The 23,041-nt window shown below is 41.6% G+C and overlaps 1 protein-coding gene across 2 annotated transcripts in view; it reads right to left on the bottom strand.

Annotated features, from left to right (window-relative positions):
• The window catches only part of ano3 (anoctamin 3), a 192,385-nt gene extending 176,803 nt beyond the window's left edge, over positions 1 to 15,582 (bottom strand). For both annotated transcript variants that reach the window (XM_031900580.1, XM_031900579.1), the window contains exon 1: positions 15,411 to 15,582. In XM_031900580.1, coding sequence (XP_031756440.1) covers positions 15,411 to 15,456 — 46 coding nt within the window. In that variant the 5' untranslated portion in view covers positions 15,457 to 15,582. The remainder of the gene's footprint in view (positions 1 to 15,410) is intronic.
• Positions 15,583 to 23,041: the final 7,459 nt, after the last annotated feature.

Genomic DNA, 23,041 nt, shown 5'->3' with positions numbered 1-23,041 from the left:
GTTAATTGTCTGAGCTGCTGACAGCACCGGCAGCCGGCCAAGGCTTTGGCACCTACAGTACACTTATTATTTTCAGCATTGCAGATGCTTATCTTCGGAATTCTGATGAGTGCTGATAAGCATTGCCGGTGATTAGATCCGTTACGAGGAGTTCTACAGAGAAAATGGCATGAATTAGCCGTTCCGTTCTCTCCTGAATAGTGTTAATTAAATTGTGCCACACAGACAGTTCTTGTTTTAACTAAATGTCCGCACTGCTCATTTGACTGCACACAGTAGGAATATTTACTCAGAATAAATCTTAACCTTAAGTCTGACTGCATGGATAAAATGAGTTCATGCAAAGTATAGAAAAGCAGCTGATGTAAATCTATGGTTGGTGCAGGCAATGAGCGGAAGGAGTGAGAGTGTGCTGGGTAAGTGAAGGCTGCAGGGTCATTTAAGGCTGGGGTCCACCAGGTTTTTTCCCAGTGTCCTGCTGGACACATATTACTTATTTTTGCCATTCTAAAGCACTACCTGTAATCTAAGAGGGAAATTTGTCTACTTCTAAACAAACAAACCCTTCCCTTATCTAAGCAGCAGCCTTTGAGTGGCTCATTATCAGAGGGCTTCTCAGTGGATGGGTAATCATGATTATCAGCCCTTCCTGTGAAAGTGCAGGGAAGTGCTAACGTTAAACTGGTTTAAAAAAGGCAAAAAGTATGTTCGGCACATGCCCTGTGCAATCAGCTTGTGTTGGAAAGGAACATCACAGTGCAATGCATAGTCCCTGCATGCTGTCTGTAAGCTGCGGAGAAGTTGTTACAATTTGTAACATCAATGCTTTAGTCCCTCCTCCTCTGCCAGAGTTACCCTTTAAAATTATACTAAATGCATGTAGTAATATTATCCCAGCTTATTTTTCTTAAATTATAAATGTAATTAAATTTTAAGAGTTTTCCACTTAAGGGTTTGGAGCTAGGGTTGCCAACACTATCCTTTCTATCTTTTTAGCTACCTTATCTTCTAACACCATCACCATAATGCATCATTTTACATGCCTGGCCAGTAACATACTAGTATTGAGGTATCATACCCCAGACACAATTTGCTTTAAACCTCATGAGAAGCCTTCTACATTATGTGGAATAAACAGGAGCTTTGCACTTTGCCCTGTTAGTAACTGGAGCTCAGCAGTGTACAGTTGCTTGCTATACGCTAGCCCTTCAGTACTGCAAATTTAATGTAAAGGAGGTAATTCCCACTTTATAAGCCAGCGTTCATTTTCTCTTCTTTCATTAACATTCCATCAGGAAGAGAAGCAGTGTTGAATGTCCTCATTACTTTTCACTTGGTATCAAATGACTAGGAACATGTAGAGTCAAGTGATCATCACTCAGTATGGTCTCATATACAGAAAGGGGTTAAGCGTAACCATACACAGGTAAACCTTCCCTGGTGCTATCATAGGTTTGCGGTTACACGTTGTACACAAGGAATTGCTCTTGTGTTACGAGCTGAGGCAAGCTTGGGAACCTCTGCTGTGTCTTGGGGTGAGACTAGAAAAGTGTACCACAGCACTGTGAAACCCCCTAAAGTTATAACAGTGAACAAAAATATTTAATCTGAAGGTTGGCCATTTCCCTATGGGCCAAACTGTAAATTATATGCTTATAAATGGAACATTCCTACATCAGAAAACACCAATTATAACTTAAAGAGACATGCATATTAATATTAACACTCAGAACTCACCCCCTGCCTGTTACACCATACTCGTATCACATACCCCTGCCCAAGTTTCAACAAGCCACCTCCACCGAACCCCTACCTGCCACAGGGAATGGAACCAGAAGGGGAGGGAAAACTGAAGCAATAAGCATTGGAGGCTAGGAAAAAGGAGACAGGGCAAGTGCAAAGAAACCAAAAAAAAAGAGGGCAAGCGGCCTGTAGAATAGTGCTTTTATATGGTCACTAGGCTCGGACTGACGATCTGTGAATTCTGGGCTGGTGGGGGGTTGTTTTGGGCCTCTGTGAACTTGAAATGCCAGAACGTATTTTGAATCAGTCCAGGCCTGATGGCCACGTTCTATTGAGGTGACTTATAATACACTAACAGTGTCGGACTGGCCCACTAGGATACCAGGAAAATTCCCAATGGGTCCAGGTGTCAGTGGGCCCTCCTGCTCACCCAGCCATTTTCCTTGTATGCCTTTACCTATATAATAATATGTATGGGGAAGTGATTAAGAGAATAAATAATGCAAGTTAAGAGAGATGGAAACATTTTTGGAGACTGGGCCTACAGTCTAAGGTTTTCTGGTGGGCCCCTGGCACCCCAGTCCGACACTGTACACTAACCGGTATATAATGGTTTAACTGATCCTTTCAAATCTCATACCCCTCCTATACCAACTCACATACAAAACAATACACACACTGAGATACTTGTATTCTCACATGAAGGAGCACTGTGATCATTTAGGGTCAAAACACACACAAGGAATGACCTTGATACACAGATTTAAATATACCAAAATATTAATAATTGTTACAGGCATATTTAAAGAGACACTAAACCCAAACATTGTATTGGTTATTTGTTGTTTATATAATCTTTGTTTATAGGCTAAAACCTTAGGGCGGTTTTATTGCTCTTTTACCCTGTCTTCGCCATGTTGCCCCTATTTTTATCAGATATAGCCCTAACACTACCAAGGCATAACCACATCAGTACAGGTATAGAATACGTTATCCAGAATGCTTGGGACCAAGGGTTTTCCAAATAAAGGGTCTTTCTGTCATTTGGATCTTCATACCTTAAGTCTACTAAGAAATCGATAAAAAATTAATTAAACCCAGTAGGATTTTTTTACATCCAGTAAGGATTAATTATATCTTAGTTGGGATCAAATACAAAACACTGTTTTATTTTTACAGAGAAAAAGGAAATTCATTTGATTAAAATGGAGTCTATGGGAGACAGACTTTCCGTAACTTGGAACTTTCTGGATATCGGGTTTCTGGATAACGGATCCCATACCTGTACACCTAACACCAAGAACAATAGGTATAAGGAGAAAGAGGTCCTTTGATACTACAAGGTTCTATACAGCAAATATATCAAAAAACAGTCGATACATAATATTAAGGTAATCTACCCTCATTTTATGTGTATCAGTTATGACATAAACAGCCTTTTGTTGAGAGTCCTTTGAACTCTTTCTTCTGTGTCTCTTGTTAATTATAGAGCACGGGACATCATAATAAATAAAAGGCTTTCTACATGTGCAGAGTCTCTTTGAGAGCCCCCAGCCCAGTACTCGCTTTTGTACCACAAAAGTCAACATATAAAACACAGATAGCTGGTTTGTAGTGTGAACAAAAATGATAACATTAGTTAATTTTTCAAAAGCCTTTAATATTTGCACCTGGTAAAACATCAATGACTTAATAAGCAGATGACATAGGGATGAGCCACTGAGACACTGAGAATGGAATAAGAATATACAATGTGACAGTCTATTTTTGTGTTGTTCAAGCTCTTTCCCAAGCCATACACCCGAAGATGTTCTTATTTGGGAAAGTAAAGAAGATATATTAGCAATTGGTCAACGTAAATAGGAAAATGGTATATGTGGAGTTGTACAACCTTTAAAACCAATACCTAGTCACACTCACATAGTGACCAGGATGTTTGGAAGATCAAGGGAGGACCACAGCAGACCATAGAGGTGGTCCTCACAAAGGGACACCATCCTTGTGGCCCAGTTTACAGGACTATAAGATGTCAGCTTGGTCAAGAGTGGCCAAGTTTGAACCGATTTTGAAGCAATGGAACATTAAGAACCAATGCAGTTTTATTGGTATGCTTCATTTTTTGTCTCTCAAAAGTGGAGCTTTCATATTCAGAACTTTAATGGATTACAAAGAATTCTCAACCTCAATGTCCATAAGTCGATGGTTCAGCAATATAACTCTTCACACTTACATAAATGAATAGTACAGGTATGGCACCTGTTATCCAGAATGCTTGGGACCTGGGGTTTTCCAGATAAGGGATCTTTCCGTAATTTGGATCTCCATACCTTAAGTCTGCTAAAAATCATTGAAACATCAAATAAACCCAATAGGATTGTTTTGCATACAATAAGGATTAATTATATCTTAGTTGGGATCAAGTACAAGGTTCTGTTTTATAATTAGAGAGAAAAAGGAAACCATTTTTAAAAATTAGAATAAATTGCTTATAATGAAGTCTATGGGAGATGGCCTTTCCGTAATTCAGAAATTTCTGGATAACGGGTTTCCGGATAAGGGATCCCATACCTGTACACACATCTGTACCAAACAGGATTTGTAATTACAATACATTAAAATGATCCACACTGGGAATTACAGAGAGCACTGGGATCATTTTGTAAAGCTTCTTTGTTCCTTATAAATATAATTACTACAAGATTAGCATTGATGTTTGTAAGCATGTCCTATGTAGCTGAAATCATGTTACCTTTATGTACTATTAATGGGAAGATGATTAAAGCTCTAGGCTAGGGATTATATTTTGCAGGCCTAAGATTTAATGTGTTTAGTGTTCCACAACAAAATGCATTCCCATTGGGATTATTGCAAGCAGCCAGCCGTGCGTTTGCTGACAGTAACCTTTACTCAACATCACATACAGAAAAGTGACCTACAGCAAATACATAGGAGGACATGGTCCTGGGGAAAAACAATATTGATATTCCTTTTTAAAACTAATAGTTATCTACATCCCAGTTTAATCCTGCAGTAAGCATTGGGCTACATTTGGGAATGCTGTTTAAAAAAAAAATCATAACTATCAAAGAAATCTATTCCATCAAGGGCTAGAATGGCTCTTTTTCCCCCATCTTGCTGGCATTTCTACTTTTATATAGTGATGATTTCCTGGCTGAGTTAGGTGCCTGATGGGAACCTACAGCATGGGAATAAGGTGACTTTGCTGATAGATGGTCTGGTACAAACAGCTGGAGGCAGAGTTGGGGATGGCAGGAACCTAATATACAACTTAGATATGAGGCACTTGACAAAGAACCTTATAGGTTTAAAACATGTGGAAAATGAACTTTTTTGAGTAGGTAATCTTGCTTCTTGGTCCTATTTATGTAATAATACATATAGGGGCCGATTCATTAAAGTACGAGTTTGAATCCCAAAATGGGAAAAATTCGGATTGGATACGATAATTTCTGATGATCGCAAATATTATGAAAATGCTTACGAAAAAATCGTATTAGTCATGATAATATTGTATTTGCAATCCGAAATTTACGAAATTTTCGTATACGAACGATCGTAAATGGCGGGAAAACCTTTCTGACTTTGATCCTTCTGTGCATGATTTTGGAAGCCTCCCATAGGACTCAATGGCACTCTGCAGCTCCAACCTGGCTCAAGGAAAGTCTCCCATAGGGCTCAATGGCACTCTGCAGCTCCAACCTGGCCCAAGGAAAGTCTCCCATAGGGCTCAATGGCACTCTGCAGCTCCAACCTGGCCCAAGGAAAGTCTCCCATAGGGCTCAATGGCACTCTGCAGCTCCAACCTGGCCCAAGGAAAGTCTCCCATAGGGCTCAATGGTACTCTGCAGCTCCAACCTGGCCCAAGGAAAGTCTCCCATAGGGCTCAATGGCACTCTGCAGCTCCAACCTGGCCCAAGGAAAGTCTTCCATAGGGCTCAATGGCACTCTGCAGCTCCAACCCGGCCCAAGGAAAGTCTCCCATAGGGCTCAATGGCACTCTGCAGCTCCAACCTGGCCCAAGGAAAGTCTCCCATAGGGCTCAATGGCACTCTGCAGCTCCAACCCGGCCCAAGGAAAGCCTCCCATAGGGCTCAATGGCACTCTGCAGCTCCAACCCGGCCCAAGGAAAGTCTCCCATAGGGCTCAATGGCACTCTGCAGCTCCAACCCGGCCCAAGGAAAGCCTCCCATAGGGCTCAATGGCACTCTGCAGCTCCAACCCGGCCCAAGGAAAGCCTCCCATAGGGCTCAATGGCACTCTGCAGCTCCAACCCGGCCCAAGGAAAGTCTCCCATAGGGCTCAATGGCACTCTGCAGCTCCAACCTGGCCCAAGCAAAGTCACGATACCGAAGCTTGAATGAAACTTTTGTACGTGGCGCACAATATGATTTTGTCTCACAAATTTTATTGCAAAGTACGAAAAAGTCACGCAAAGGTACTAAAAAGTCGCGCAATGGTACGAAAATGTCGCAGAAAATACACTCAGTACGAAAAAGTCGGATTCGGAGGGATCGTACCTTCCAGTATCTCTGTAGGCATCTTGGAAGGATCATTAAGTTGTTAATATTGTTAATTTCAAGTAATAAAAATGTGTCAGTGGTATAGCAGGGTTTGCAACTGCCTCCCAAATCATGGGGGGGTGGAGCTTGCTGATGTCATCGGTGCTGGACTATGAAGTTGCCTTTCTAACAAATCCTATGATGTCCAGGGCAAGGAGTCCATATGCATACATCTCCACTGGTAGCAGATTGTTAAGATAGCAGTCTTTGTGGTCACAGGTCATGTTTAATAAGATTTTAAAGGAAAATCTGAAACATTTGCTGAATTTCCTCTACATCAGTGATGCCCAATCAGTGGCTCGGGGACATCATGTTGCTCACCAACCCCTTGGATGTTGCTCTCAGTGGCCTCAAATCAGGTGCTTATTTTTTAATTCCTGGCTTGGAGGCAAGTTTTGGGCACATAAATGCCAACTAGAGCCTCCTGTAGGCTGCCAGTCTACAAGGGTCTACCATATAGCCAATTACAGCCCTAATTTGGCACCCCCAGGAACTTTTTTCATGCTTGTTTTGCTCAAAGGAATAAAGGCTGGGGACCCCTGCTCTACATTATGCTTTATTGAGAATCAAATCCATTTTTATGCAATTATGTTGTTCCTTGTTCCTTTGCATATTCTTTATTATTCTACCCATCTTGCATGTGTGTAAGTACAGAGCCCCCCCCATAGAACTCCGACTGATACCAGCATACAAGATACGGTATATGTAAAGATTCCCTCTATTAAATTCTCTGCTCACAGACAAACTTATCAAACTTAGGAAGACAGTTCAGGTTTCCCTCTCAAATCCCACCGGCGTTAGCAGAAGATTGTGTCTCAGTTACATCCCTTTTCTTCTCCGGCGGGTCTCTGACTGACAATCGTGCATATTGAGAACTGTCTCTTGGGGCAGACGCTTGGATACTTGACACAGTCAAGGTGGAAATATGTCCTATTTTTCATATGGATTTAAATACATTTTATTTTTCTGTAAATGTCCAGTAAAACATGCAGAAAGATAATTCTGTACAGAAAGTCTTATTAATCTGTATATGTGTATTTATTTATATGTGTGAGAGAAGCCTTATCTAACTGTAATAAAATGACCATGAACAAATGAGAGAATGGCCATATGTTGTACATGGCAAGGCCCTCACCACTCGCCAAATTTGAGGAAATAATTTGCGGAAAGGCACAGCTGTATTTCAGTCTGTTGTGACCCTAGGCAGCTGCCCCCTCTCCTTGCCAATCAGTGTATGTGTAGTCCAATCAGTGCCCCTTCCCCCACTAAGCTTTGCCATGGGATTTGGCTACAAGAGTCCAGACTGGGGAGAATGAACTTGAAATTAATTTTTTTTTGTACAGGCACCTGAGGGCTGTTCCCCCTTAAAGGAAAACTATACCCCCGAACAATGAAGGTCTCTATAAAAATATATTGCATAAACAAGCTCATATGTAAAACCCTGCTTCATCTAAATAAACCATTTTCATAAAAATACTAGTATGTGCTATTGGGTACTCCTAAATAGAAAATCGCCATTTTAAGTACTAAGGGCCGCCTCCTGGGATCATAGGATTCACAGCTGATGTGCCTTAGGCATGAGACACTGGGTGCCTATATAGATATCTGGCTCTGCACAAATGTGACAAAATGTAAAGCAAATCAGTTCAAAATAATATTTGATTTTAAAGCTGAATCTAAACTCTTTCTTTGCATAATCAGATTTCAGAAAAAAATGAGAAATTCATTAACCTACCACCCAGGAGCAGTAGCCCAAAGCAACCAATCAGCAGCATCTACTGATCTTATTGGTTACTATGAGTCACTGCTCCTGGGAAAACGTAATTATATCCCTGTTTGTTAGACAACTTAGGGAGATATTTTCATTCAAGATCCCCAAATTAGGCCATTCCTTGTATAAAAGTAGGCAGTTGAAGATTAGGCACATATATATTGCTACCAATACCTATTTCTAAAGACATAATAACAAATTGGCTGTGGGAGCAATGCAGTAAGCGGTGATAATACTTTAATTCTTTGTTTCTCTGGTATAAATGTTCCCAGTAGGAAGAGAGAGCTCAGCAGAACAATAAAGGGACTGAGGCTCTGCTGCTTATATTTTCTTCCCCCCCCCTTCCCCCCTGCTGAGTGATGCAGTTCCGCTCTATCAAGCATAACCTAGGGATGGATATCAAACTCATGGGCTAAAGTCTTCTTGAGGTAAGGATTCCCTAGCTGGTAAAAAAAACAGATTTGATAACACTACCCAAGAAAATCAGCCAAGAGCACTTTTTAAGCTCAATGAGCAAATTTCTTTTTAGGGGGCAACATTTTCTGATAGCAACTTATAGGTCTGGGTACGCTAATAAAAGACTAGCTTTAAAAAACATTATATGCTCAGTCCATACTATGTTACTTTATATGTCAGAATTGATCACCTCATTGTGTTGTCAAGCTTTAGGCCAGTGGTTCTCAACCTTCCTAATGCCGCGACCCAGTTCCTCATGTTGTGGTGACCCCCAACCATAAAATGACTTTCGTTGCTACGTCATAACTTACCTCCAATACTGCTGCTTTCTACACAGTAGCTGGTCTCTACACATGTGTGACTGGTCCGCATAAGTACATTATGGCGCCAATTATGGCACATACACCTGTATTTGTACGGGGTGTATATGATGGGGTTGGCGCAATGATGTCATCATGCAGGGTACTCGTATTTGGGTGTATCTGTATGTGGGCGGACCCGCCTGGAGACGGATAGATGAGCGGTGTTTAGGTTCCTAAGACCATCGGAAATATGTGTTTTCCGATGGTCTTAGGCAACCCCTGTGAAAGGGTTGTTCAACCCTCAAAGGGGTCCTGACCCACAGGTTGAGAACCACTGCTTTAGGCTAATGGCAACAATTAAGAATATGCCACAAGTACCCTGAGCCTAAAACTCTGGATTACAGGTATCGGACCCCTTATCCAGAAACCCATAATCCAGAAAGTTCTGAATTACGGAAAGGCCATCTCCCATAGACTCAGTTTTAATCAAATTTTCTCCTAATAATAAAACAGTACCTTGTACTTAATCCAAACTAAGATATAATTAATCCTTATTGGAGGCAAAAAAATCCTATTGGGTTTAATTACTGTTTAAATAATGTTTTTAGCAGACTTTAGGTAGGAGATCTGAATTACAGAAAGACCCCTTATCGGGAAAACCCCAGATCCCAAGCATTCTGGATAATGGGTCCCATACCTGTACTATATACACTGGTGTAAACAAAGGCCATCTGGCCCAGTGTCCCTCTCCTTTGACGTTAGCCCCTTGTTGTTATGTTATTGTAGTGCTGAGCCCCCTAAAGATAACCTTCTGGCTATAGCTTTAATTTCTGCAATATTCCCTGAGAAAACATCTCTCATATGCAGTTTTCAAGAGAACTGAAGATCTGTGTTATCTTGTAATATTCGTTGGTCTAAATTGAGTAGCAGAGCTTATAGTTGATTTGGAACCTTCTATATATAAATATAAATGTTTTAGCCAGAAGGAGATGAGGCACCCATACAAGAAGAGATACTTTATAGCTGTAAATGGTTATTAAACCAGTCATTGGGTATACAGAATGATGAATCGTTAACGCAAAGACTGCTATGATGGAAATATAATTGTTAGAAGGAAAGATGGGTTGTCAAACTGGCCATGCATGTAAAGGTGGCAGCTGGAACATCATCCATTGCTCGTCTTGCTCTGATGTTATGGTCACACTGACTATACCCAAACAGATATCATGATTTGTTTGCACTAAATATACCAACTTCTGATCATTCCTATGACACACACATCCCAAAAATGATACAAGACCTTGAATTTAATGATAATATCTGTACATGGTTTCAAGGAATTTCTGTATACTTCTCATTTCAAGAAGAACAAATGGGGACAATGTAATAATGGGCACAATAGGACCTATGTTCTATTCCTAGTAACTCACAGCCACTACGCAGATGTTTACTTACAGCCCATCAGTAAATGCCGCCTGCTGATTGGTTGCTATAGGTTACTAGAATTACAACCCTTTTAACATTTTACCCATATGTACCTCTATATCTCTCTTTAATGATCTGCATATCCACTAATCCTGCATCAAGACTGGTCCATCCAATGTCACTGTGTTGAGATTTCATGACTGCCATTCCTGTGTCAATACTGACTGGTAAGTGTCAATGGGACAATGGGAAGGAGCAAAAAGCCAGCTCCAAACTCAGTGTACCACCCGGACTGGCCCTGACAACACCTTAACCACAATATCATTTCAACTTTCCATTGACTCCAATGCAATTCCCCAAAGAATTGTGCTGTGTTCCAGTGAATTTTGTTAATTTCACCATCTCCTAAAGTTTAGATTTTTATCTTTTTCTGAGAAAACCATCTCGTCTGCATATATCAACAGTGTAAGTGATAACTGGAATGATACTTTTTCACTTTGCGGAGTCAATGATGTTTCAGCACATACACTTCAGAGAATACAATAACTTTTTCATCATGCTGCTACGAAAATCCATCATTTTCATTAGAGATGAGCACAATTCTCATGTGAAAGAAATGTATCTGCCGTAAGGAACTTCTCTCTCCCAGACAAAAAGGCAGAATAAGAATATAGTTATATTAACTGAGAAAAGCACTGGTTAAGTTAAATAAAATAGAACTGCTTGATCTGCAAAGAGAGCTCTCAACAAAGGAAATATATGGGTTTCCCAGTTATCTCTTCTGGTGGGAGGGGAGTTGGGCTATGAACCAACCATGGAGAGATGCTTAATTTAAATCTGTAACAGATAGCATTGGAGGGAAGGGCTGCTGTTTTAGCTCAAGGGATGGACTTGGGGGGGTCCACCGGGTCTGGCACACACCTCTCCAGGGGCTCCCACAATCTGTGCAATCCACCCCCCATACTTCAGTGTGCATCCATTACACTTATCTTAGGGTTGGGAGCTCAGCTGGGAAGCAATAGTGGGGATCAGGTCTGGGTAGTGCCCAGGAGGGACGGGGGCCGTCTGGGTTTTTTCTTGGTGCTCCACTGGCCCAGTCTGACCCTGTGGCTTGCTTAATAGACAAAATTCAAAGTCAGCAAAATTCTATGAGCATCAGTGCCAGACATTAGTGATGGGTGAAATGTTTCGCCAGGCATAGATTCATGGTGAATTTCCATGTTTCGCCATTGGTTTGTGAAATGGATGAAAAAATTTGCCGCGGAATAATTCGCTGCACGTCCAAAAATTGTCGCCGGCATCAAAAAAGAATAGTTGCGGGCGTCAAAAGAATAGCCACGCGATGAAATAATAGCCGTGCGGCGAAATAATAGCCGCACAACGAAATAATAGCCGCGCAACGAAATAATAGCCGCGGGCAACAAAACAATAGCCGCGCGACAAAATAATAGCCGCAGGTGACGAAACAATAGCCGCGCAACAATTTTTTTTGTCGCACAACATTTTCGCCATTTCGTGAATTTTTCGCTGTTCCACGGATCTTTTGAAAGATTCGCAAATTTTTCGGAGACGCGAAACGGAACAGATTTGCTCATCACTACCAGTCATATGGCTGAACATGCTCCCAGAACCTTTCAATTAAAAACCAGCATGAAAAAGAATAAGTGCTGTCTATAGGGTTATCCTAGGCATCAGCGTCCATTGCAAAGCCTTATTAATCAATATACTTGTAGAGTAATGCAGCTTACTGCTGAGCAACGCGTTTCATTCCTTGTGAGCACTGAAACAGCTAAATAGCACATGAAATGGAATAACTAATGCAACAGTTTGGGATATAAAAACCAGCAGCCAAAACCCACTGGGGAGCACTTGGGGGGGGGGAGGGGTTGTAGTGTGATAATAGTGTGCATGGGACGCAGGTTGAACATTCTAATTTAGTTTTGCATGCTTTAATGTGCTCACTGACTGTGAATGAAAGATAGGAATGAATACAGCAATAACAATAGTGATCTAAAATTTTCAACCTAATAACATTCCTAAAGGGGTAATAAACCTTTCTGAAAGCTTCTCAATTTGAACCCTTAGATATTGAAATTTGGCACCCCAAACTTTATTTAAAATGGCATTGTTCCCTGTCAGTCCATTGGTTTTTTTTTTACCATAATAAAAAAAAGGTATAATTTTATTCCATTACATACAGTTTCATTTTGATGTTTTGATACCTGATGTTGCTGGGCTACAGCACCCACTTACAGTTGTAGTCCAGAAACATTTGGGTGAAACAATAAGTAATGATGCTCAGGGAAGTTTATGTCCAAATCAAAATAGCTGTGGGCCCTGAGGCAAAACAGGCATTTGCAGTCCCTTTTATTTATCTCAGGTAGCAATGTCCAAACCTATTGTCCCAGCTTTTGAACAATAGCTTTCAGCACCCACTAACAATCAAAGATGTACTTTAAGAAGAGCTGGGGGGTTGCAAGTTGGGTAAAGTTTCTCTCCAGTTTCTCTTCATTTCTCCAGTAGTCACAACTTACCCAAACACAACTTAAGCTTTTTGAAAAGTAAACAACATTTCAAACAACTTTGCAATATACATTAATTTAAAAATATGCAGCCTTTTCATGATGTTTAATGTAATAATATGGTTTGGAACCGTTCCCTAAGCCCCGCCCCCTGTTCCCCTGCTGATCTGACTACTTTGAGACTCAAAAAATGTAACAGTAGTCGCCTGTCCTCAGCCTGCCTTCAGCCTGCCTTCAGCCTGCCTTCAGCCTGCATCCTCCCAATCCCACAATCCCCTGCACACGTGATGTCAATAAGGAAAGGAACATCACAGTGCAATGCATTGTGGGTTATGTAGTTTGCATGCTGTCTGTAAGCTGTGGAGAAGTTGTTACAATTTGTAAAATTAATGTTTTAGACCAGGGCTGGAACTAGGGGTAAGCAGAAGATGCATTTGCCTAGGGTGCAACAATGGGGGGGGGGGGGGGGGGGGGGGGCACTAGGCACGTACCCCTAAGGGGGGTAGGCAGGGTTGGACTTGGCCAGCAGGGCACCGGGAAAAAACCAGGTGGGCCCCGCCAGCCAAGAGCTGATCCCCGCCGGAGCCCCACCCCCAGGCCACTCATCTCCCTCCCCCCGACGTGCTAATGGTAATTTTAATTAATGCATGCTTGAGGGAGGGGGTGGCGGGGACCCCTGTAGGGGTTGTGGGAGAAGCTGTGGGGCCCCTGAAGGGGTTGTGGGGGCTGTGGTAGGGGCCCCCTGGGGGTTTTGGGGCCCCAGGGGCAACAGCCCCGGTGGGCCCTCCGCCCCCCCCCAATCCGACACTGGGGGTGGGAGGAGGCGAGGTAGCTGGCCGGGTTGCCAGCTTGGTCCACCACTGTTTTAGTCCCCACCAGGATTTCAAATAATACAGAGAAGAACTGTTTTGCAGCTGGATATCAGCACATTTAAATAGTATTTATTCACACTTTTTGAAGGAACAGATTAAAGTGATAGGTATTTTAGGAGTTTCTGGGATGTGTGGGGCTCTTTCAGAAATTTTGGTTCTGAAGGCAGAGTTCCCCTTTAAAGGTGCAGAAATGAGAGCCTAAATGGTACTGCAAGTTACAAAGCAGACTATATGGATGCATGGAACAACCTACCAGTACCAGGGGATCAATAAAGTAGAGGAATTTAAGAACACAGGGGTGGGGAATATTCAAAGTGAAGGTTTAACTGCTTGCCTGCCAAAGAATATAAATTCTAAGGTGTCAGCTGTCAGAGACCTGACTGCCAGCTCTGTTGAATTTACATTTCCAGGTTACTGAACTGTATCATGCTGCATGCTTAGTAGCAACACACAGCAGGGCAGGATCAGAGAGCTGTGGCAAGGAAGGAGTTAAAATAACTTACTAAACAATTCCTTGGGCAATGTGCGATAACAATGCATGGAACCCATGTGTCGGGGATCAATACAATAGGTGAATAGAAGAACATGGGGCAGGAGATATTTAAAGGCATCGTACAGTATGGGACCTGTTATCCAGAATGCTCGGGACCTGGGGTTTTCCGGATAAGGGATTTTCTTTCTGTAATTTAGATCTCCATACCTTAAGTCTACTAAAAATCATATAAATGTTAAAAAAACACTCATAGAATTGTTTTGTCTTCAATAAGGAATAATTATATCTCAGTTGGGATTAAGTACATGATACTGTTTAACAGGTATGAGATCCCTTATCTGGAAACCCGATATCCAGAAAGCTCCGAATTATGGAAAGCCCGTCTCCCATAGACCCCATTTTAATCAAATAATTCAGATTTTTAAAATGGATTTCCTTTTTCTCTGTAAAAATAAAACCATGCTTTCTATTTGATCCCAACTAAGATATAATTAATACTTACTGGATGCAAAATAATCCTATTGGGTTTAATTAATGTTTTATTGATTTCTTAGTAGACTTAAGGCATTAAGATCCAAATTACGCAAAGACCCCTTATCCGGAATACCCTTGGTCCTGAGCATTTTGGATAACAGGTCCCATACCAGTATTATTATAGAGAAAAAGGAAATCATTTAGAATTATTTGTTTATAATGGAGTCTATGGGAGATGGCTTTGCATAATTCAGAACTTTCTGGATAAGGGGTTTCCTGATAAGAGCTCCTATACCTGTACACATGTTTAACTGTTTACCCGTCATAGAACATCAACACATTTCCAAGTGACACTCTGAACTGTTACGGCAGGAAAAGAGTTAAAAGAATACGCTCCAATGGGATGTTATTTAAGAGGTACACCGGCTCAGCAGTTTTACTCAGTTTGAATGAAAATAAAATAGCAAGAGAGGCATTCTGCGTGGCAACTCATGGGTTAACGAAGCTGAATCTGCAGGAGTTGGAGCACAAGTTCTAGCTGCAAGTTTGAAAGCGTGATTCTATTGCAGCATCCGTTGCGGTGAAGTTTGACTGTGTAATTGGGTGACTGCAGGTGGAAGCGGCGCAGCTCCCTAGTTAAGGGCACCGGCAGCCCCCGGCTCACTCACACACACACTGCTGCTACTGCTGCTACTGCTGCACAGTCAGTGACTTAGGAGCCCCCAGCCCCCCCGGTGCAAGGGCATGCAGAAAGCACACAAATCCTACTGACCTTTATGCTGTCTAAAGCACTGAATAGACCCAGAGTGGTGAACCATCTTCTCTCACTGATGCTCTGCAGTGCCCAATACAAATGAATGAAACCAAATTTAAAAAAAAAAAAAAAAATGTTTGGAAAATGGGAAAGGGAGAAGATCCTGGGATGTCGTTACTTATAGGATCCAGGGAGCTCTGGAATACGACACCTGCTTTAGCAAAGCACTTAGCTTGAAAGACTCTACTCCCATATGTTGTCATAGAAACCATAGAGGGAGGTCCAGCGTCAGACTCCCCTTAGTGGCTGCTTGAAGGATAATTCTCAGCAATGCTGGTTATTGTGTTTTTATCCCCCCTTTCTCCGCATCCTGCAGAACAGAATCCCAGTAGGACACACACAGTCGGCTTTACACCAGCAGATATAACTGGGGGGTATCCTGAGCCAATTCACTCACAACTTTCATAAGTTGAAATGAAATGCACAGCCCAGCATCTATCTATAAGTATAACAGTGAGATAGTAGCCTTAACTCTTTCACAACCACTGCTGATTCACTAAATGGATGCAGCACAATGAAAAGTCTTGATGCCACATTTCTCCATATTGGTGTAGCTGTGCCAAAGGCAATGGCACGCAAGGCATCGCCCCTCCGAGTAATGGCATTAATGGCTGTATAACCACGTACCCTTTGGATGCTCTCATATCAGTTCAGGTATCCGGTTAAAAAACACATATTTCCTAATTGGCTTAAATTTTAAAAAACTCTCTTATTGAAGGCTTAGCATAGGAACAGACCCTTATAAATGAATACAAATGAATACCCGTTATCCAGAATGCTTGGGACCTGGGGTTTTCCAGATAAGGGGTCTTTCCGTAATTCAGATCTCCTACATTAAGTCTGCTAATAGTATTATTTAAACAGTAATGAAACCCAATGGGATTGTTTTGGCTCCGATAAGGATTAATTATATATTAGTTGGGATCAAGTACAGGTACTGTTTTATTATTACAGAGAAAAGGGAATCATTTAACCATGAAATAAACCCAATAGGGCTGTTTTGCCCCAATAAGGGGTAATTATATCTTAGTTGGGATCAAGTACAGGTACTGTTTTATTATTACAGAGAAAAGGGAATCATTTAACCATTAAATAAACCCAATAGGGCTGTTCTGCCCCCAATAAGGGGTAATTATATCTTAGTTGGGATCAAGTACAGGTACTGTTTTATTATTACAGAGAAAAGGGAATCATTTAACCATTAAATAAACCCAATAGGGCTGTTCTGCCCCCAATAAGGGGTAATTATATCTTAGTTGGGATCAAGTACAGGTACTGTTTTATTATTACAGAGAAAAGGGAATCATTTAACCTTAAATAAACCCAATAGGGCTGTTCTGCCCCCAATAAGGGGTAATTATATCTTAGTTGGGATCAAGTACAGGTACTGTTTTATTATTACAGAGAAAAAGGAAATCATTTTTAAAAATGTGAATTACTTCATTAAAATAGAGTCTATGGGAGATGGCTTTCTATCATTCGAAACTTTCTGGATAATGGGTTTTCGGATAAGGGGTCCAATACCGTCTTCTTGTTTTTTACATTTTAAGGGATGAAAGGTGGAGGCAGTAAAGGGTCCAAATGTGACTGTGCAGCTTGCCATTTGCCTTGAATGTAATGTCTTTCTTGCACTAAGGGCTGCTGGCCTATTTTGACCAAAAAATGCACACTTTTTTTGGACAATATCCCTCTTTCAACACTTTGATGAGTGGTTTCTATTCAAGGGGTCAATGTAAGGCAAGAATGGGAGAGATGAATTCTGCTGAAAAAGCCCAACTTCTGAACTGAATCCTGAATTCAGTGCATTACAAATTGCTTCTGTGTGTTATTGGGGGGGGTGTAGGACATGGGGATGATCATTGATATCTACTCAAGTATATGACAGCCTGCATTGCCATGTTCAGGTGCTACTCTGGTAGCTGGGAAATGCTAAAAAACATCAGCACAGTATGCACCCCTTCTTTTCTGTGGCCCCAAGAGCTGGATATGTTGTTATTTCCAGTTGTAGCCATGCCTTAGGCTGGTTAGGTTTAACCTATGGTAACAACTTCCATGGAAATGAGAGCAGGAGAGAGAATGTGTGGCTTGAAGGTGGTCAGGCCATACTGAGCATATTAGGTGAATAGGCCCCTAACGATGCCCATACACTGGCAGATTTAAGATGCCAATCCTATAGACTGATTGGCCAGCTTATCTGTCCATGCATTGCCCCCCTAATGGGCTTCCCCGATCGATATCTGGCTGAAAATTGGCCAGGTGTTGAATGGGGAGGTTTGATTTTCCCATCAGATGAGGGGACCACAATGGCTCATTGATACAGTCCTCGGCCCGATGGCTCCTATGCCCATCATTATAATTTAATTGTCTGGCCCTAGGGCCAAGCGTTCAAATTAGCCCAATATCACCTACCTTAGTTGGGTATAACAAGAGAAGATCCGCTCGTTTGGTGACCTCATTTTGGCTTTTAATGTGTATGGCCACCTTAAGCGGCACTGTGCATAGCAGAGACAACTCTCAAGCTTTGCTAATAGACAAAGATACCATAAAATGTGCCTGCATAAGCACTAAGCTCAATGCCGCAGGAATATTTAAGGGTAACAGATAAGATATCTTTGCCATTATGCAAATGTACTAACAGAGACATTAAGAGCACATTCACGTTGGCATTTTAATTCCTAAGCTTTTATATCACATTAAAGATCATTAGCTATACGGCAGGTTTTATAGGAATTTAATATGCTTGCTGCCATGGATTTTTTTGTTGTTGTTGTGTTGCAAAAGGATAAATTAAATATGAGGTAATCTCAACGATAATAAAAAATCATACGGTAAATGGCAATTGTGATTCCAACTTTATAGAAAAATAATAAAACGACAGATTTCTTTATATTGAATCAGAAATGGATACTAATGATCGTATACAAATAACGGAGCAGGATTAAAGTGACATGTCTTTTGTACTTTGCGTTTATCAGTTATTCAGCTGGTGCCACAAAGCAGCTTGGCTTACGGGCAGCAGTGCTGCATGCAGGAGTAGTAAAGGGTGGCACATTGGAACGCCCATAGCTTATACATCTTTTTGGCTTATACATAGCTTATACAGCAGCTTGGCTTACGGGCAGCAGTGCTGCATGCAGGAGTAGTAAAGGGTGGCACATTGGAACGCCCATAGCTTATACATCTTTTTGGCCACACAAACTGGGGAGATCTGAGTGACTCAAGACCTTGGGGAGCCCCTAGTTAATACCCATATAAGCTGCACTCTGCAGGGTGCAAATTCCTACAGGCTAAAGTGCTCCATGCAATTTTCTGCCCATGGTCCCCTCAGCATTTGCCCCTGTAACACTGGGCAGAACTTAAAATATGACATAACTGCTTAACCACTGCAGAGATGTGCAGCATGTGGTTGCTTGGGCAGCTCCAGATATCATTATTGGGCGCCCATAGGTCGGCCCCCTTCTCCGCCCCCCCCCCCCCCCCCATCACGCATGCGTTTATCCGCTCCCATACGGAGCACTGGGGCACTGGGGACGGAACACACTGATGTTTTCTGCTTGTCCCGTTCCCTGTGCTCCATATTAGAGCAAAATTTACATGCCGCCCCTAAATTTAAGCTGCCCTAGGCCCGGGCCATTGTGGTCTTGCAACAAATTCTGGCCTGTGCTTGGGGCTATGCTGGAAGTGGCTATGCTGATCATCAAGGTGCCACCGACTAGCAAATCCATAAAGCTTCAAGCTGGGCAGCAAATGGTGCCATATTAGCATATCCTGCACCAACTGGGTATTACTGAAATAACACTCTTTACTTGGGCTGATTTAAGACCAGAGCAGTTACCTATAACAAAAATCAGATCTTTGTGGTCCACTCCTGTGAAACCATCTTACCTTGATATACACACACTGTACCACAACGTCAGCCCCTTTCCATCAATAACATCAATCTGTGGGTACAATAGAATTTTTAAAAATCCCCACTGCAAAGGAATCACAATTAGCCATTTTTTTGGCACTTTGCACACTGCATTGTGCACATGCTGTATGGCCATAAGCCACCCATTACCCTCACCCAGCCATTACCCCATTACATGCTCATAATTTTTGATCTAGCACTTAGTGCAGAGAGCAGCATTCCCTGGGTGCAAGTGCTTGGCAAGGTGAGCACTAAAGGGAGCGCCTTTGCACCCCTTAGCCCTCTAGCCCTTGTGTCCCAGGGAATAATAATTGACCACTATTGTTATCCTTTAGGCTTTTGGCTTCTGTGTGCATGGTTATGACCCCAGAGCACACAATTATTGAACATTGCTTTCTCCTATTTAGGATATCCCACAGCCCTGCTACATTATAAATACCTCCAGCCCTAAAGTGGGCAGTAAGTAGAGGGGAAAGCCTTACATACTGGCATTTACCTCCTACAGGAGATCATCCCAAGGCTCCATATAGTAATCCCAGCACTTCTTGGCTGATGTCGTAAATGAGCAGCATGTATGTCATTACTGCTTGTGATTATGCTGGGAAATCCCTAGGGCTCTGGGTAAAAAAAATGTAATGAAAAAAAACATGGCCTTAAAATCATAGTATATCACTTGTGTTCCCTAAATGAGCTGTATGTAGATGACTGTATGTTAGTGAAAATGTATAAGCAATGTGGAAGCAAGGAAGTATAAATGAACAAGACTTTTTGAGGACAGGGTAGCCTTCATGGAATATTCTGCTGCGCCATGAGAGATACACTTATGAGTGCCAGCAGTTGACATTGATTAATATTTGCCTTGTGTTGCTGTGGGATTTGCATTTGATACTAACAGATAGCACAAGGGGTACATAAAGGATGACGCTGTACCTGTATTGTCACAGGCAGTGCGTTGAATAAGGTGTATGGAAGCAAAGTAATTATTATGTACAGTGGTTGTTAGGAGTACAAAACTATTCTTTTTACACAGAAAGAATGAAGGGGTGCTGCCGTAAAAGCAGAGTAATCATTTGGTAGGCCTACATGCAGTTTCATTGGTGTATCTGGACTAATTCTGTGTCATTCTGGCCAATGATCATTGCTACAATGGTTTACCCAAGGGAAACAGGAGCCACCAGTCCTCCACAGCCCCTTGATCTGATTTGTTCTACCACCAATTCTGCCCCCAGTTATGCCCAATACACCTGTCTCTTCTTCTGCCCCTGCAAACAATAAATAAAAACAGGGCTGTTTGTTTTTTGATCTTACATTTCTCTTGGTTGTCTATTATTATGGCCATCAGTATAAACCTACCAACATTCCAAATGGACTGACTGAAATCCAAGTTTTAGCAGTCCTCGCCTGAATTCAACCACCTCAATCCTCCCTTGTCACTTTGTATCAATCCACAGCCCCTTTCAGCTCTACTAGAATAGTTTGACATAAATACAGATAATTAGGAGATACAACATACTCAGTAACAAGTAGATTCCACAGAGCAAAATTGGTCATTAGTGATCCTAGGAGAGGATGACCCAGGAGACTCTGGGGTAGGATAGTTCATAGCCCTTTGAAGTTGCCCAGTATGTTATGGATGTAGATCAAAATAACTCAGGTGAACTGGGGAGAAGAAAACTTTTTCAAAGGCCCAGATTATTGGGCCTATACCATAGTTCACTAGGTCAACATTAATTTACAAAAACACAAGTTAATGTTCTAATCGATTCACTGTGTTTCTTTTTTAGTCATTTTTATAAATACAGGTAAATGATAGGCCTCATTTATAAAAGTTTTAAAAAAGAATTGGTGCACTGCCCTTAACTTTACTCACAAGACATTAGACAAGAGGACCGTGTAATGGTGTTGGACAGGGCAAGGTGCCAAGGGCAGATCCACCTATCCCATGAGTACAAGTGCTTTGCTGATGAGCCCAAGGAGATACAAATTTGCACCCCTTTGGGACTCAAGAAATTGAATTTGATAAAGGAATTCTAAAATGTTATGAACACACAAGTGCAAATGGTACCATTAGCCCAGGCCAACATACCCATAGAAGCAAAGTATATATGACACAGTCCCAGCACTAATTGCTTGTGAGACAAAATGAAGGCTTAGTTAAACACATCAATGGCCAGTCTGTCTGAGCTCTATTTTAAGTGCAGCTTTTTACATTAGCTATTCTTGCTTCTGACATTGCTTTTTAGTTTGAATAACTCAACCCAAATGGGATAATTACACACTTTGCACCAGTATAATCCAAACTAGTAAATTTAGCCTTAGGTGCATTGCAATTTTGAATTGAACCATGTACAAATATAATCCAAACTAGTAAATTTAGCCTTAGGTGCATTGCAATTTTGAATTGAACCATGTACAGTATATACATGGTTCAATTCAAAATTGCAATGCACCTAAGGCTAAATTTACTAGTTTGGATTATATTGGTTTGGATTATAGTTTGGATTATATTGGTGCAAAGTGTGTAATTATCCCAATATAGTTTAATATTCCTTCAAACTGAGTAGCCATTAGGGATATAGCGAACCTCAAAGCGAACTTACGCCAAAAAGTATGAATATTCGCGAACTTTGCGAACCCCATAGACTTCAATGGGAAGGCGAACTTTAAAACCTAGAAAAGCCATTTCTGGCCAGAAAACTGATTTTAAAGTTGTTTAAAGGGTGCCACGACCTGGACAGTGGCATGCAGGAGGGGGGATCAAGGGCAAAAATTTCTCTGAAAAATACTTTGTTGACACAGCGTTGCGTAAAACCGCAAAGGCAGCTGGCAGACCTAGCGGAAATACGCGGCATTTTTTGCTATTTCGCACTATTAGCACCATGGAAACGGGATTTGCTGAAAAACGCCATGTGTGGCTTGTGCGGCATTTTTAGGCCGACAAAAAACGCAGCGGAAAAACGCCACGCGAACCCAAATTGCGAACATACGCGAAAAGTTCGCGAACTTGCGTATTCGCGAACACCCGATGTTCGCGCGAATTAGTTCGCCGGTGAACAGTTCGCTACATCTCTAGTAGCCATATAAGGTGCTAAGTAATAAAATGCATTTTGGAATATATACAAATGTAAAACAAATGAAGGATGCAGTTCAGTTCATGTGGCAGAGATCTGGTGGAGCAATACGGAAAGTAAAGTATTTAATGCCATTTCACTGGTTCTTCCAATGTGTCTATATCGCCAGCAATGCTCTATATGTCATTTTCAGATTCAGTGAAGCTCCTGCCTTTTTAGTGCTTTGCTTGCAAGATATTTATGTGATCTGCTGAAGGTCATGAGTTGTTGACACATAAAACAAAGGCAACCATTATTGCAAGTACAGTGACTTAACCACTAAATCAATGGCCATTGCCATATTTAGATCTTAACGAGCACATGAAAGGGACAGGCTGCCTAAGTGCACCAGTGTTTCTCACTCCTATTTCTTCTTTTTGCTCATGTTATACCTGATTTAGCTCACCTTTCAGTTCAGCCCTATTCTTTAATGACCCAATTCTCATTTTGTGTACCAAAAGAAAATGATGGTGCAGGCCCCATGGTATAAACCAGGGATCCCCCAACCTTTTATACCCTTGAGGCACATTCAAATGGAAAAAGAGTTGGAGAGCAACACAAGTATGAAA

The sequence above is a fragment of the Xenopus tropicalis genome, chromosome 4, assembly GCF_000004195.4.
Source record: "Xenopus tropicalis strain Nigerian chromosome 4, UCB_Xtro_10.0, whole genome shotgun sequence".
Classification (NCBI taxonomy): Eukaryota; Metazoa; Chordata; class Amphibia; order Anura; family Pipidae; genus Xenopus; species Xenopus tropicalis.
This window is presented reverse-complemented; position numbering and strand designations above follow the sequence as displayed.